Here is a 16,951-nt window from a genome sequence, read left to right on the forward strand (position 1 = left end):
CTGTTCTCCTTTCTCCTGGGATATGAAAAACATCAGCTCCTACATCGTGTCTTCTTGGACATGAAAAATACCAGCTCTACATGATTTCTTCTGGAACACAAAGAATATCCTAAATCATTTCTTCTGGGACACAGAGAGTATCAGCTTGGATGCCATTTCACTTCCTGGATGTCAATCATAGAATCCCTGAACTGTAGAATTCAGGTAGGAAAGGACCTTAAAGACCATCTCGTTCCAGCCCTGGCCAGGGACACCTTGCTCTAGAAGGTTCTAGAACTTTGTTAATGTGTTGATGAGTCTTTTGATGAGAATTGCTGTTCACTTAAGTGTTGGCTCAATGAGTGACCATCCTGAGTTTTAAAGTGTCACTCTAACTCTCCCAATCCCATCCAGCAGCTTCCTTAGGAACCCCAGATTGTCTGGGGACAGAAGGAACCTTACAGACCATCTTGTTCCAGCCATGGGCAGGGTCACCTTGCTCTAGAAGGTTCCAGGGCATCGTTAATTCAGTATTTTGATGAAAATTGCAGCTTCAATCAGTGTTGGCTCCATGTGTGACCATCCTAAGTTTGGAAGGGCAGTGTCACTCCATAACTCTCCCAGCCTTCCTCCAGTTCCTTAGGAATCCCTGATTGGTTTGGGATGGAAAAGACTTTAAAAGCCACCCAATTCCAACCCCTCCATAGACAGGGAACCGTGGGAAGAGACAATGGGAAGAGACAGCTAAAGGTGAGCTGCTAAGGAGCAGCCGTGTCTTGGGATGAAATCTCTCTTAGGATGAAATCTCTCTTGGGATAAAATCTCTCTTGGGATAAAATCTGTTTTGGGCTGAAATCTGCCTTGGGCTGAAATCTGCCTTGGGATGAAATCTGCCTTGGAGTGGAATCTGTCTTGGGTTGCTCACAAGCAGCTGACAGTGGTGATAAATTCACCAGCCTTGTGAGAACATTCACAATCACAGGCATTTTCTCATGAGGATTTCAAGTTCATGCTTTGGGGAAGATCTTACATTTCCCAGCTCAGTGTGTGCTCCTAAATAGATGCTGAACAGCTGTGAGGCCCTTGATCCAAAATAGAAACTCGCTCTCCTCGCAGTCCTTCCAGGGTTTCTTTTCCAGGATTTCTCCAGATGTAATCAGGAACATGAGGTGACCCCATCCTTGGAGGGTGGGACATCGTGGTTGGGTTCCTCAGCCTGGGGCCATCTCTGACCCTGAGCCGCCCAGGGGAGTTTCACCTCTTGAGAAGGTGCTCAAGGACCTTTTCTCACTTCTAAACATTCTCAGTTTCTCAGGTATTGCTCTTTTCCAAAGTGAGGTGTTTCAGGATTGATGTGGCTTTCGGGATAATTGTTCCAGATGGGACAGTGGGGTGTAGAGGCAGTGTGTAAAGATGATTTATCCCTTGCAGATCAGAGTCGGGGAGTTTGGGTTGATCCTCCCTCCCTGCTGGCTCAGGCAAGCTGCAGTCAAGTTTTATAGCAAACCTACATTAAAATGCCTTTGCGGTTGGGATTTAATTAAAACAGTTTTTGAGGGACACATGTGAAGTCACTTTGGGATCTTTGCACCCGGAATGTTGCGGGATTGGTCAGTGGAATTGGCTGGAGCTGAGCACCTCTGATCTCAAGGAATCATGGAATGGTTTGGGTGGGAAGAGTCCTAAAAGATCGTCCAGTCCCATGTTGTGCCATGGCCAGGGACAACTCCCACTGTCCCAGGGTGCTCCAAGCTCCAATGTCCAGCCTGGCCTTGGACACTTCCAGGGATGCAGGGGCAGCCACAGCAAATCTGGGCACCCTGTGCCAGGGCCTGCCCACACTCACAGGGAAGAGGGAGGAACTTCCTCCTGTCCAGTCCCCTCCTGTGCAAAACTCCAAAGGCACGACCACCGATGGTTCCTGCTGACTTTGGTTTGTGCCTTTTCTAGCCAAAATCCAAACAGTCACGTCCATGATTGCTCTTTTTTATTTTTTTATTGCTCCTCTTGACTCGTAACTTCAGAGGAAAGCAATGATTTCCCAGCCCTGTTTGCTCTTGTCCTGCAGCGGTTGTCACTTGAGTGATCACTGCAAAGATGAGCGATGGTTTCAATCTCAAAGCTCTTCTGGCATCCCAGACTATTAAAAAGCAGAGTCGGAGAGGTGTCCCCTGTGCCCCTGGAGGTGCCTGTGTCGGGCTTGAAGGATGTTCTCCATCCCAAGGTTTTAATGGAAGGTGGAGCACGGGAGCTGATTAATAACCCGAAATGAGGCGGTTGAGGGGCAGGACTGAATCCTGGTGTTTCACTCATTAATCTCTTCTTGTTGGAGCCACGGGGCTGCTCTGTGATTGGGCTGCTCTGGGAAAGCTTTGGAAATGGGAATGCGATGATTTATGGTCCTGATTTTGTGGCGTTGGCTTGGAAATAGGAAAACTTTTGGGAGGACGAGTGTTCGAGGCGAAGACCACCTGACATGAAATGGCTTTGTCCATTGGTACCTCTGATTACTCATGGGGACAAAAGGCAAAATCCTCCTTCCATATTGCCCGACCATCCCTAATCCTCATCTTTGTGGAGCTTCAGGAGCTGTTGGAGGGTTCCTGTAGGGTAAAAACCAGGCTAGATGGGCGATGGTGGGCCATATAACTGAAAAATCTGGATTTGGTGTTTATTTTCCCTCCTTTCTCCCTTTTTGCCATCACACCTGGCGTCATCCCAAGAAAACATTTCATTCCTCCTGCACCTCCAGTGCCTGCAGGAGCCACACCACCCAGCCCCAGGCAGATGCTCCCCCTGGAGCCTTCGGTGACGTTGAGTTGTGGCCTCACAAACCCAGTCCCCTCAGTGCCGGGAGGCTGTGAGGGGAGCAGAGATGAAGCTGTAACTGCAGAGGGTGAAAATGAAGTGAAGTTGGGCAGAACCAGCCTCAAAAGACACCCTCGGATGCATTCCCAAGGAAAAGCTGCTAAATGCCATGGAAGAACCAAGGTCCCCCAACATGGATCCATTCAAGCCCCTTCAGCGGTTTTAGGTTCGGTTTAAAGAATGGATTAGGAGAGAAATGAACAACCAAAGTATGGAATTTTGGCCAGATTAGCCTGGAAGGAGATAAATGTGGCCCTGGAAATATTCTCTTCGCTTTAGAAGCCAACGTTATTCAGTTGTCAGATGTCTTCATCCACCAGAAATAAAAATGCCACCCAACGGCCGCGGTTCTCCGCGTTTGGGGTGACCAAGAGGCGCCATCACCAGATCATGCAAATAATCTGCTGCCTGATAATTAATGACGCGGCCGGGCATATTTTTTTGATGAATGCTCATGGAGCCTGGTGACAGGCGTGAAATTAGAAAATTCCTTCAGCGCCCTAAAATATAAATAGCTTTCGGAACTGAAAAGAGTTTCACAGCTGAAGATTTTATTGTGTTGAGAGGAAAAACTTTTCCACCCCCATCCCCCCCTTTCTTCTGGGCGAGTTGTTTGTCCGTTCACAAAACAAATACTCTGAAGCCCAGTGCGGCTCATGGGAATAAATTTCAGGTCGAATTAGTACAGTTTCCTTGCTGTCAGGACGGTGGAATTAATGGTGTTTTGATGACACGAATTTTGAAGGGCGAACAAAGACGCTGAAGGGAGGGAGACATGACTCCTTAGAAGCGCGGTCCTCCTCTCCCCCAGCCTCTCTTGTCTTCCCTGTCATCCGTCTGCCAATCTCCCTGTCCATGGTTAGTTAAAGGCGCTTTTTATCCTCTTTTCTTTCCCACAGAGTTTGCCAGATCCGGCCCAGTGCCTGGGTTCCAAGGGGACACGCTGCAGTTGGCCTTCATCGACTTGAGACAAGTAAGTCTTTGTGTTTTTGTTTTTTGTTTTGCTTTTAAGATGTGTGACTGAAGACCATCAGGTCTTAAGGGAAGGGAGAGGAGGGGAAACGGCGTCAGTGATTTACGCCAGAGACCTATATTTCCCCCCTCCTCCTCCTCCTCCTCCTCTCGTCCCTCGAAGCCACCTCCTCGCCGGGCGCTCCTGGAGATGGTGGAGGTGAAAAGGGCTGGTGGAAGGGGGCGAGGAAGAAAGCCAGGCCTGACCCTGGCCAACGGGGCCATTGTGCTGCCGTTGGCTTCTGCCGAGGGACCGCGGCGGCGCGGCGGCCGGTGCCGAGCAGGTGCTGGGAACAGAGAGAGCAGTGATGCAGAGCCCGCCCGCCTCGGGGACCTTTGTTCCCGGAGAATGCCCACGGAGGCTCCTGCGAGGGCAGAGGGATTTGCATTCCCCTGTGTCCGTGCCCGTTTGTGTCCCTCCCCGTGTCCCTCCCCGTGTCCCTCTGCGTCTCGGCCACCCCCCCGGCCAGGAATGACAAAGTGGCTCTTGGGGACCATGGTTGGGGAAGGCTCCACCCGTTGGTGGCCACCTCTGGAGGGGGCCCCGTTGGAGCCAAGTTGACCATAGCAGGTACTGAGGCCTTTGTGGGGCTTGGCAGCCAATTTTGGGAAAAGGGCCATTCTGGGGAGTCGTTTGTTTGGGGAGAAATGGGCATTATTGATACACTAGGCCGGGGGGAAAAGTGAGGTGGTCCTGTCATCTCTTGGCACTGAAGATGGATGGGTTGGAGAGAAAGTCTGAATGAAGTAAGACTCAATGACTGATGCTCCTCTCCTATTAAAACAATCTTTTTTTGTCTGTTAAACCCCCCTGGCTTTGTCCCTGCTGCCATCATGATGCAGTGCCTCTTGTTCGCGGGGTTGACGTCGTTTGCATTCTGAAAACTTTCGGGTGCCGAGGGTATTTCTTAAATCTGCATAATCCCTTGTATCGATGATCTTGCGCCTGCCTCTGATTCGTGCTGGAGCTGCTTTCAGCCCGCCAGGGTTTGAGAGCTCCTCAGAATCCAATTGATGTGCGGGGAGCCATCTGTCATCCCATGACACTTCTGTTAACTTTAATAACGTCAGGACGCCGCTTCACGGGCCCGGGCCCGCCAGGAACTGCCAAATTTGTTTGCAGAGCGGTCCCGGCAGCTCCGAGGGAGAGGTGTGCGTTATCACCAGGCCGCGTTGACACTTTTATCTTCATTAGCTCCTTGGCACTTTATTGACTGCGGCCCGCGGCCTCCTGGGTGTGAGGAAACGTGGAGGCCTTGGGCCTCTTCCAGGCACCGGGCTGTGAATGCCGGGATTTTGGAGGGGAGGCTGGGGATCCTGGAAAAGTGAAACGCCTGAAAACGGCTCGGCGAGGCTGAGTCGGTGAAACGTTTGTGCTGTTCTTGAGTGGAAAACCAAAGGGAGCCAGCTCGGGTGAGGAGCAGGAGGAGGAGCAGGAGCCTCCTCAGCCCTTCCTCTTCCATCCAGTGGGTGTCTTTGGACACGGAGGTTTCGTCTTTGTATTGGGTGGTGGCCCAGAGTTTTGTTCTTGCGTTTAGAAACAGCAGCACCCCTGAATCTCAAGGCCAGGTTGGACAAGGATTGGAGCACCCCGGGACAGTGGGACTGGATGAGCTTTGAGATCCCTTCCCACCCAGACCATTCCAGGATTCTGGTTCCACCAGAATATTCACTATTCCAGGTGAATATGCAAGGAGGGAGGGCAGACACAAGTTCCAGGTGAGGATGGGAGGTCCTGGATCTCCTGGATGATGGATGGGGATTGATGAGGGGACAAACGAGGTGTTGTACAGCTGATGGAGAAGAGCTGAGCCATCCCTGAGTTACCCAGTACCTGGAAAGATGAGGCAGTTCCCACTCCCTGGTCCTGCCCATGGCCTGACCTGGTGGCATGTTGGAAAGTGTCACCAGACTCCATCCAAGGCCACCAGACCTCCAACACTCCCAGCACTTCTTGTTGGGCTGCAGCTCCAGCTGGGAGCAGGGAGAAGTGGGAAGCTCATGGATAAAGATCTTTCATTGTTCTTCGACTCATATTGAAATTTTCCTTTTTGGACTTGGCATTCTTTCTCTTTTATGCCATGAAATTCAACAGAAACAGAGCAGATTAAATGGGATATTGGGAAGGAATTCCTCTCTGTGAGGGTGGGAAGGGACTGGGATGGAGCCCAAGGCCTCCCAGAGCAGCAGTGGCTGCCCCTGGATCCCTGGAAGTGTCCAAGGCCAGGCTGGGCACTGGGGCTGGGATAGTGGAAGGTGTCCCTGTCCATGTGGAGTGGGATGGGATTTGAGGTCCCTTCCAACTCAAACCATTCCATGATTCTGGGAAATGTCACCACAATGTTGATTTAAATGGAATGACCCGGCTGGGGGAAGGGGGGAGGAAAAATGGCTGGGCAAAAATTCTCCACAGTAGGGAAATTAAAGAGATTTCCCTTCCCAGCTTATTTCAGTAGGAGTCGAACATTTGTAAATCTGTGTGTTACAGAACATTTGTAAATCTGAGAAAAATTTCACAGTAGTGGGGGATGATTAAGGGAATGACCAAAATTAATAAAATATGAAATGATAGGAAAATGTGGTGACTTGGTTTGTGCCTTGGTACAGATCCTTGTAGTGGAAATGAACCCCAAAAAGATGTCACTATTTAAAGGCGTCAGGGTTTGTCCTTCAGAGCAGCAGACTCAAGTTTAGTGCATCAAAATCCTGCTTTTCCCTTGGTGCCCAAGGAAATTGGGAGCAATTCCACCCCTGTCTGGAAAAGAGGAAGAGTCAAGCCCAGAGAATGGAAATCACTATTTTGAGCAGACAGAAATGTAAAGTGGGGCTTGATTTCCTATTCTGGAACAATTGTAAATCCATAAATACCCTTCATGAAGTCATAAAGGAAACCAACTCCCATCTCCAGTCCTTCTGTAGGAGTGGACTCAAATATTTAAGGGTTTACAAGGAAGGAATATTTGCTTTTCCCCCTTCCAGTTAAAACGTTGCTCTTGCACACTCAGTGCTGGATGTTAGAAATCTGAAATAAATTCAGTCCCTTAAATAACCCTGCTGAAATTTGAAATGATCAGCTCCTCTGGATCTTCACCAAACACCCCTGAGTGTCCAAATACCTCTGGAGATCCCCAGGTGCTCTCAGGTCATTCCCAAGCCTGCGTGTGGAATCGTTCCCTGTTTTCCCCAGGGCTGGACACATTTTAATTTTTGGTTTTCATGGGTTTGTCGTGAGGCAGCTGGTGCAGGAGGAGGGGTTTGTGCTGGCCTGGGAGGTCCCTGCAGTCCCTGGCCACGCCGGTCTCTCCTAGAAGCCAGATCAGCTCTCGTGGCCGCCTTCCAAGGAAAATCTGCAGCACTTGAGGAATTTCGCTCTGGGCTCCAGGGAGGGAACGTGCTCGGTGCTCAGAGCTCCAGCCTCTCCTCTGCCCAGTGGACTGCAAATCCTGAGTGCTGGATTTCCTCTGCCAGCCCCAGCTCTGTTTGGAGCAGGGCAGGTGGGACCCCCTGGATGTCCAAGGGATGGGGACGGGGACGTTCCACTCTTCTCCCCCCGCGTTCTTCTGCTTGGCTTTATGCAGACTTGGGGGGTTTGAGTTCAGCATCAGCTCCTCAAGCCCCGTCAGTGAGGTCAGGACAGGTTAAGGTCAGGCTTAGGTGGGATCTTGGGAAGGAATTGCTGGCTGGGAGGGTGGGGAAGGGCTGGGCTGGAATTCCCAGCTTTGCTGTGGCTGCCCCTGGATCCCTGGCAGTGCCCAAGGCCAGGTTGGACACTGGGGCTTGGATCCCCCTGGGACAGTGGGAGGTGTCCCTGCCATGAATGGGGTGGGAATGGGATGGGAATTAAGGCCCCATCCAGCATAACCCATTCCATGATTCCGCTACTGCTTGTCCCATGGGAAGGGCTTTGTGTGTATTTTCCCTGTGTTGGGATCCAGCTGTGGTTGTTGTGGGATCCTTCTGGAGCCCGGCCAGCTGGGAATGGGAATTCTCCCTCTGATGTGTTCATTTTTCTCTTATTACCCCTGATAGAGACACTTAATAAAAGAATGATCCCCTCAGGAACACAATTCCCTTCCATCCCTGCTCTGTGACGGAATCATGGAATGGGTTGGGTGGGAAGGGACCTTCAATCCCATCCCATTCCACCCCTGCCATGGCAGGGACACCTCCCACTGTCCCAGGGTGCTGCAAGCCCCAATATCCAACCTGGCCTTGGGCACTGCCGGGGATCCAGGGGGATCCATAACTTCACCCGGGTTTTCCTCTCTCTCCTGCGCTGTGTGCAGTCACCAGATGTTCCTGTTTTCTTCAGTCCTACACCTTTTTATCTAAAAAAAAGCCAAATAGAGGAGCGAAGCTGCAGTGTGAGCTCATCCCTGAGCCTCACATTCCAGAAGCCTGGATTCCTGGGCTCCGTGCCTGGTTTTAAGGAACCACCTGCTCCCTTGGAGGGAGCAGCGGGTGTGAGGTCACGCGGGGAGCTCCGGTTGTGCTGGGATGGTGGGCAGCCAGCCGGGCTTCTTATCAAGTATCAGCTGATAAATCAGGGCTCTGGAAGCCCCTCTGGCTGCTCTAAAGGCACTGGAGGCCTGGGATTGTGTCCAGCTCCCCAGGGAAGGGTCACGTTCCCGAGGCTGCCGCGGCTCCAGGAGCGTTGGGACAATGCTCCCAGGGGTGCCCAGGGTGGGACTGTTGGGGGGTCCTGGGCGAGGGAAGGAGCTGGACTCAACCTTGGCACATCTCCTTCCACTCAGGAGAATTATCCCTGTCTCCCGCTGCTCCCCTGTGCTCCAGGGCTTCCATCCCCAGGTGGTGGCTGAGGCAAAGCCCCTTGGAAATTTGGGCTGAAGGTCCCCTTGGCTGGGGACACTGGTGACACTGGTGGCTCTGGCCACCTCTCAGCTCTGTCACCGTGGTGGGAAGGTGGAGCCAATCCCTCCATTCACATCCAGGATGCCCTGAAGGTTCATTCCCAGCAGGCAGGAAGCCCTGGGTTGTTATTTCAGCTTTTTTTTGTATTTTGCAGTTAAATGTGCCTCCCCAGCCCTGCAAAGCCAGGAGACGTTTGGGGAGCAGAGCGAAAACAAGACTGTGGGTGAGCCCAGAGCCGTCCTGCCCAGCAGACTGGTTTGGCTGATCCCTGCCAGCTGGTTGTGCTGGGAGATGCACGGGGAGCTGAGAGCCCGCGAGGGGATGGTCAATCCCCCCCCGGGCTGTCCCGCCGAGGCGTCTCCTCCGGCGTGTCCCTGCCTGTGGGATCCCTGCAGGGCTCCCGCGGGGAGAGGAGCTCGCCTGAGTCACTGAAGGTGACTCACGAGGGCTTTGAGCTCCTTTCCCTCGCTGGTTTTCATCCCCAAACTGCTCCCGTGGCTCCAGCCCTCTCCTCTGCTGCCTTGTCTGCAGCTCGGGCACTTCTTGGGGTTCCCTCGCTCTGCTCCGGCCAAGGAGAGGTCTGAGCACTGGGGTCTGTCCCAGGGAAGCTGTGGCTGCCCCTGGATCCCTGGAAGTGTCCCAGGCCAGGCTGGGCACTGGGGCTTGGATCACCCTGAGACAGTGGGAGGTGTCCCTGCCCATCCCAGAGGGTTGGAGCTGGATCATCTCCACGGTCCACAACCCATTCCATGACTCCTTGGTTTTTCAGGTTGTGCCTTTGGGTTTCTGCTCACCTTCTGTGTTCAGGGCCCCTTGCAGGGGACGTTTTTGCCGTGGAAAGGCAACATTTGCATTTTGCATCTTTTTAACTTTACAGTCAGAGCAGAATGACTCAGTTTGGGAAACACCTCCGAGATCATCAACCAACCACCAACCTCTCCCATCCTCCCTGTTTTCCTGCCTCCTTTACTCCTGTGGCTCCTGTCCTTGCTTAACAACACTTTAATTCTTTAACCTCTTTTTCTGTGGCCTCTGCCACGTTGTCCTGTCCAGCCCGGTGATCCAAAGCCTTTTTCCAGCTCTGGATCCCTGCCTGCAGCTCCCAAATGTGCCAAGGGAAATGCAGAATTCCAGAATTCCGTGCATTTTCCCTGGCAAACACCTCGAGCACCCAGGAAACAGAGGTGTGAGGACGCAGGTTCCAGTGTCAGCCCCAGTCCTCATTTCCCAGCAAGGAGAGGTTGGAGCTGGGTGGATCATTACCCTGAAATCCAGGATGTTCAGATCCTATCTCCAGGCTCTTAATTGCTGCTGTGGCTCCCCTCCAAGTTCCTTACACTGACTGATATCTCCTGGATCATTTATCCAGCGTTATTAATCACCTTCATTAAGGTGGTGCCCACAGGCCATCGAAAAGTGCCCCTTTTGCTGCCTCCTGTGCAAACGTGAAGCCCTGAAGAGATATTGGAGAGCAGCAAGGGCAGGTGCCTGACTTCCAGCTCAGCTAATTACTGCTAATTAAAGGATATTTTGTCTCCTAACACCCCTGAGTGTGATGGAGGCTTCTGCAGGCATCCACAACCAAATCATCTTCCCAGAAGTTGTTTTTATTATTGTTATTATTATTAATGTTACCACCTTCGTCCTCTGTCGCAGCTCTCTGCTTCCAGAAACCCAAATTATCCCGGCTGTTCTAAGTGCCAGGCTGCCTGGGGAAGGCAAAGCAAAGCTTCATTTAATTCCTGGTGGATCTCAGGGGTGGCTGAGTGTCCTCTCCAAGGTGATCGAGGGGGATTTTGTTAGCACAAAGAAACCTCCTGTACGCTGGATTTCCCTCTCCAGAAATGCCTGGATTCGTGTTCTCAATCCATAACTGGAATGAATTTACCTTTGGAAATCTGTGAAGTTGCAGATTTATGGAGTTAAAGGGCTGGACAATCCTTTCCAGGAAGGAATCTTCCCTAACACCCAACCTGATCCTCCCGTGGCACACCTTGAGGCCGCTCCCTCTTTTCCTGTTGCTTTTCCCTCGGGAGAAGGCAGCATTCCTCACTGAAGTATTGTCTCCATCCCCCCTCTCCCACCCCGTGGCTCCCTAAAAACTCTTGGGAGAGGTGAAGAAACAGGAAGAAGACGGAGGGAAACCAAAATGATCAGATCCAAACCCGCAGGGGTTCAATGAGGGGCCCTTTTTTGGCTTTGTTTCCTGCTCCCAGCATCACCTGATCTTTGTGCCTTGGTGTTCACCCCAGGCAGTGACACCAGAATGAGGCATTTTCCCTGGAAAACCAGCTGGATCTGGTCAGAACCTGTCCCAGGGCAGTTGGGAGACATCTAAGAAGTACCAAGAGATGTTTGGGGAGCTCTTTTGGGACCTCCTGCAGCTCAGGCTGAGCTCCAGCCCTGCTCTTCCAGGGTTCCACACCTCTGGCGCTGCTCACCCTCCCCGGAATTCCCATCGGGAATGCAGTTCCACGTTGGAGACCCATCAGGGATGATGTGTAAATCAGTTTTCCCTCGCTCCAGCCCATCTCCCTGTGGGATTGTTGGGCAGACACTGCCCAGGGAGCCGGCAGGGATCCCTCAGGACATTCCAGAACCTTGGCCAAACCACTCTGTTTCTTCCTTGTCAGGCTCAGGGCACTTTCTTTCCTTTTTTTTCCCTTTTTCCCAGTGCCCCAATCCCAACAGTGTTGGAGAAGGGCGCACAGAGCAGTTTATTTGTTTTTAAATCAGTGTTAACTGCCTGGCTCACAAAGGAAGGATCCTCCAGAGCTCGGGCTGGAAACCCAAGCTGCCTCTCGCTGTGCTCCACGGAAAAGGGACGGGAAGAGGGCAGGAAACACAAAAGCAGGAGCTCAGAGCAGATTTAGAGCCTTAACTCTGATTTTTCCTGCCTTGGTGGGTTTAAACTGGTCTCAGTGTTGCTTTAAACCCAGCCCTTTGTGGTTCAGTCCCATTAAAATCACTCTGATCCCTGTCCCCTTCGGCTGCTCAGGCTCCAGAGCCATCCCTCTCCATCCAGGAGGGATGCACTGGCGTGGGGAGGACTTTAAAGTGCCTGGATGCTCCCCAGAGCCTCCAAACAAAAAAAAAAACAAACGGGAGTGCAAACACGTCCTGTTAGCACTTCTGGGCGGCGGGGAGCGCTGCCGGGGTTTCTGGGCGCTGGGAATTGTGGAGCCTGTCGACACTCGGCCCTCTGGAACAATAAAAGCAAACAAACAACCAAACCCTCGGTCACCGGGAGCATTCCAGACAAAGGGAGCGAAGGGAGGGAGTGAGGAGCTGCCGAGCGAGGAGCGGGGTTGGTTTGGAGCTCGTGGCTGGTGTTGAGTTCCCGGGATGCCGCTGGGCAGGGCTCGGGCCGGGTGTGGATGTCGGGAGCAGGAGGGGATGAGGTGGGGGAGAGCTTTCCCACGTTAATCACGGAGTCAGGGAATGGTCTGGGGTGGAAGGGACCCCAGAGATCCTCTCATTCCGAGCCCCTGCCATGGGCAGCGACACCTTCCGCTATCCCAGGGTGCTCCGGCCTGGCCTTGGACACTTCCAGGGATGGGGAGTGGCTCCAGCCTGCCCTGGTGGGGTTTTATGGCAAAAGAAGGAGCCACTCCTGGGAACTCCATGGAGAACCTCATCCCAAGGGACCTTGCACTGGGCCAGGAACGTGTTTTCCGTTGGGTTTTATTCCTCCAAGACTCAGCTGGAGCCTCTGGCTCCCCCTGAGCACCCTCTGGCTGCCCCTGGTCCATCCTCCCTGGATCGGGGCCGTGCTGTGGGAGCCGGGATCTCCTTCCCGAGATCCCTTCCCTGTAACTCCAGTCGCTCATCCAGCCGGGAAAACAGACACCACTGGGAGCTGCAGGACCCACAATTCCCCTTTTTCCTATGGATTGGGGCGGGACTGACGGGAACAGAGAGGGCCAGAGGTGGGTGCCCTTCACCTCCACACCCCCAGCCGGGAAACCCAACCCGCCCCGGCGATCCGGGCGCTGCCGCTCCGGGGGGATCGGGAGGAGCTGTCCATAAAGGAGCTTTTATGGAGCTGCCTTTCATTCCCCCAGCCTTCACCTGGTGCGAGGCTCCCCCCCGGGAGCTCCTGTTGCTGCCGTGACGGGGAAGCGCCGCCGGGTTTCCCTGGAATGGTTTCCCTGGAATGGGATCCCCGGCCGGAGCGCGGTGGGTGGCCGGAGAAGTTGTGTGGAGCTCTCGTGCCTCTGGAGCCGTCGGGAAACTTTATCCCGGTGCATCCCTGTCATCCTCCTCCTCGTGACCCCTTGAGGGCAGCTGGATCATTTCAGGGCAGGGAAACTTTAGCTCCTGGAAAAACTCGGGGTGTTCCGCCAGCCAAGGAGTTGTATCAACTTCCTGGGATAATGCCGTGGGATGGGGGCCGGGAGCGCCGGGGCTCTTCCCCACCAAGGTGACTTTGGTGGCGCGGCCTCGGGCCCCCGTATCCCTCAGGAACGAGGGATTAATTCCCTCCCAGACACGCAATCCCAGAGCAATCTGTTCTCAGAGGGTCCCATCGATTTTCCTCCCGTTGAATGCAAGGACTACAAATATTGAGCGGCGTTCACGGAGCGCTGGACGCGTGGATTAGGGGGGAAATCGATGAGATAAGGTCAGTGAGGACGGGCAGGGGACTGGTGGGGACGAGGCAGAGGAGAGGGAGCTCACCCTCTTCGTGCCTCGAGGGGTGGAAAGGAACTGCGGAAATGGTGAGGATGTGGAGCTGTGGGAGAATCCAGCAGAGAGCAGACAGCTTGGAATGGGTCAAGAACTGGGATAAAGATGATTTTAGTGTCGTGTTCCAGCCTGGCATTCCCGGGTCACTGGAGGTGAAGGTGCTGCCCATCCCACCCAGCAGCACCAGGCGTCATTCCGCTGATGGGTTGACAGCAAGGTGGCACTGTATAGCCAGGAACATCGTGCTGGGATCCATTCCAACCTTCCTGTGGGATTCATGGAATCTCAGGATGGATTCTCAATTAATTAGCTCCTTGCCATCCCGGGATAAAAATGGTAATTTTCCATTCCTGGAGGTTCTGCTGATTCCAGGGCACATGGGCTTGGCTTAGCCGCTGTTCAACTTATAAATGGGATATTTTTGGGCTGGTTCTGCTGAGGGAGTTCCGAGGTTGATCTGGTGAAAGTGGGAAGTTTTGTGCTCTAAACCCATTTCGGTGTTAAAGTGCAGATTTCCTGCAGAATACCCATGGGAGAAAAGGTCCTCAGGCATTGAAACAAAACCTCCCCTGGCAGTGGTGGAGTCCCCATCCCTGGGGGGCTTCCAAAGCCTTGGGGACGGGGTCAGTGGTGGCCTGGCAGTGGTGGAGTCCCCATCCCTGGAGGGATTCCAAAGCCTTGGGGACGTGGTCAGTGGTGGCCTGGCAGTGGTGGAGTCCCCATCCCTGGAGGGATTCCAAAGCCTTGGGGACGGGGTCAGTGTGGCCTGGGCAGAGCTGGGCAAGAGCTGGACTCGATCTTGGAGGGCATTTCCAACCCCGGTGACGCCGGGATCGCTCAGGTGTGTCGATGTCGCTGTCGGAGAAGCCCGGAGGTGTCCCAGCTGTCCACAAAGGATGAGTAGATGGGACACGGGGTTCCAAGGGATTTGTGTCCCTCTGGAGCAGCAGCTGGCGGGGGCTTTTCGGGGCCTGCAGCGGCGCCAGCCCCCGGGCGTGAGTGACGGGTGGGTAATCGGATGTGTGTCCACATCTGTGAGGTCACGGCGCCGCTCCCGGGGGACGCAGGGGCTGAGCTGGGCTTTGTTCCAGCCCAGCTGTGCTGAACCAGCTTCACCTCCCAGCTGCTGATCTGCTCCTGCCGTCCCAGGGAGCTGGGATTTGGGAATGTGGTCTCCAACAGGCTGAGGGGACTCAGGTAGGTGAATGTCGCACTCAGGTTGGGTATTAGGAGAATTTCTGAATGGAAAGGGTTTATCCCATCCTTGGAGGGATTTCAGAGCTGTGTGGATGTGGCACTCGGGGACATGGGGCAGTGGTGGCCCTGGCAGTGCCCAGTGTCAGTGACCTGAGAGGACTTTTCCAGCCTCAGGAATTCCGTGAGGCTGTGGCTCTTCACACCCAAAATGAACCAGCCAGGAATATCCTGGACTGAGCTTCTGTCCTTCAGATTGACTTTGTATCCTGCCCTTTGATAAACCCAACACTTCATCCTGGAAATGGAACAAATTCTCCAAAGGTCACAGATTTAACAAGATTGGAAATCCTCAGTGCAATTTGGACTAACTACTGGCACAAGTACCCTCATTATTCCCTGTTTTCCTGCATATCCTGAACAACTCCATGGTGGGATCAGCCAAGAGGGCTCCACGTGCTGGGTGCACAGGGAGGAAGAGAGCAATTAGCCTAATGGGCTTTAATTGCAGGATCATGGAATCATTTAGGAGTGTCCAGGAGTCCCTGGACTCCAGGAGTGTCCAGGCAGTGCAGAGGGAGAGAGCACCAGGAAGGGGCTGCAGCTCCAGGAATGGCTGAGGGCAGGGATGGATGGGATTTTGGGAAGGAATTCCTGTCTGGGAGGATGGGGAGGGGCTGAGGTGGAACTCCCAGATTTGCTGTGGCTGCCCCTTGATCCCTGGAAGTGCCCAAGGTTGGACACCTGGATCCACCTGGAATACTGAGAGGTGTCTCTCCAATGGCAGGGAGTGGGAATGAGGTGGTTTTAAGGTCCCTTCCAGCCCAAACCATTCCATGATTCCATAATTCAGCAATTCCCTCATTAATCCCATCCCAGACAGAGCAAACTCCCGACTCTTCCCTTCTCCAGAGCAGCCGTGACTCTGACCCTTTGCAGAGCACTGGGCTGAACTTTTCATTTCTTTGAGGATTTTCTTGCTTTGAAGCCAAACGAGTCCCAAAAGTGCTGCATTTTGGAATCCCTGGGAAGAGCAGCACACGGCATGGATGTGGTGCAGGAACAATAGGGACATCCTGGTGTTTATTCCCTGATTCCCATCCATGGGATGTCCAAGGGAGGAAGGTTTTGAGGAGATGTTGGAGTTGCTTTGGCTGCAGTTTGAAGTTTGCAAAAATTCAGTCCCAACGCTGAGAGCTGAGCACCGGCTCTGACTTACAAAAAAGCAAATAAATACTGAAATAGTTGGTGTTAAGTGGCCCATAAAAATATAAATAAATACTGGAATAGTTGGTGTTAAATGGCCCAACTTCCTCAGCCCAGCTCGTGTTTTCTGGGTGATCCGCGGGGATGGCGGGGTTGGGTCCTGTGAGTCACCCCGAGCCTTCCTCTTGCTTGAGCAAACCCTGAGTCCCCTAAATGGGATAATTCAGCTCCCTGGCTCCGTCCGTGTCTTTTCTGATTAATTGGTCAAAATTTGGGCTTGGTTTGGCCAGACAGAGCTTTTGTTTGTGGTGCTTAATCGGGAGCGTTGTGCGTTTTGGGGTGAGAGCTCTTGTGAGCTGCACTTTAATTCCTGTGATTTTCAGCTGGGGTTTTTATTTGGGATCTTCCCACAAATCCAGGCCGGGCTGGATGAGCTTGGAGCAGCCTGGTCGAGCGGAAGGGTCCCTGCCCGTGGTCTTTTCCAGCTCAAACCCTTCTGTGATCCCACAAAGCGCTGGGTGCTGGGGTGGGGCTGGGAGCTCCCGGCGTTGGCAATTCCGGCTGCCGCAGATCCGTGAATTTTATTTAAAGCCGTGTGTGTGTTTTCAGCACGGGCTGGAGCCCGATGTGCTGAGCACCGTCAGACAAAGCCTGCCTTTTGTCTCGCGTGGTGTCAGACAGACAGGCAGACAGACAGGGCAGGAGCTGTAGGTGTGACCCGGGCTGTTGGCATCTCCCCATCCTGCTGTTCGCAGCCTCGGCGGAGGAGCGAACACTCCCCCGATCTAATCTCGTTAAATGTTCCAGGCTGTAATCCCTTAATTTGGCTGCTGACATGAGGGCTGCCGGTGGGGAAACGAGGCGGGGACGGGCACCGGCAGCCACGGGAGATTGGGATCTTTTGTTGAGCACATCAAGCGAGCCCCAGAGCTCCCGGCCCTGCCGCGCTGCGCCCGTGACCAGAAATAGCCCCTGCCGTGAGTCACGGCTCCAAACCACGCAGGGAGCCTGCAGATGCCGGGGTTTGTTCCATCCTAAACTCTTACGGGCCCCTGGGGGATCCGAGGGCTCAGGAATCCACGGCTGGACTGCTCCGAGCCGGGGTGTCCAGGCTCCAGGGAGAGCTCCCTGC

At 53.6% G+C, this 16,951-nt stretch overlaps 1 protein-coding gene across 5 annotated transcripts in view; it reads left to right on the plus strand.

The window, feature by feature from the left end:
• The window catches only part of EXOC6B (exocyst complex component 6B), a 262,928-nt gene that overhangs the window by 191,533 nt on the left and 54,444 nt on the right, over positions 1 to 16,951 (plus strand). For all 5 annotated transcript variants that reach the window (XM_063401247.1, XM_063401249.1, XM_063401248.1 and 2 more), the window contains exon 20: positions 3,747 to 3,820. In XM_063401247.1, coding sequence (XP_063257317.1) covers positions 3,747 to 3,820 — 74 coding nt within the window. The remainder of the gene's footprint in view (positions 1 to 3,746; positions 3,821 to 16,951) is intronic.

This window comes from Prinia subflava, chromosome 7, assembly GCF_021018805.1.
Source record: "Prinia subflava isolate CZ2003 ecotype Zambia chromosome 7, Cam_Psub_1.2, whole genome shotgun sequence".
Lineage (NCBI taxonomy): Eukaryota > Metazoa > Chordata > Aves > Passeriformes > Cisticolidae > Prinia > Prinia subflava.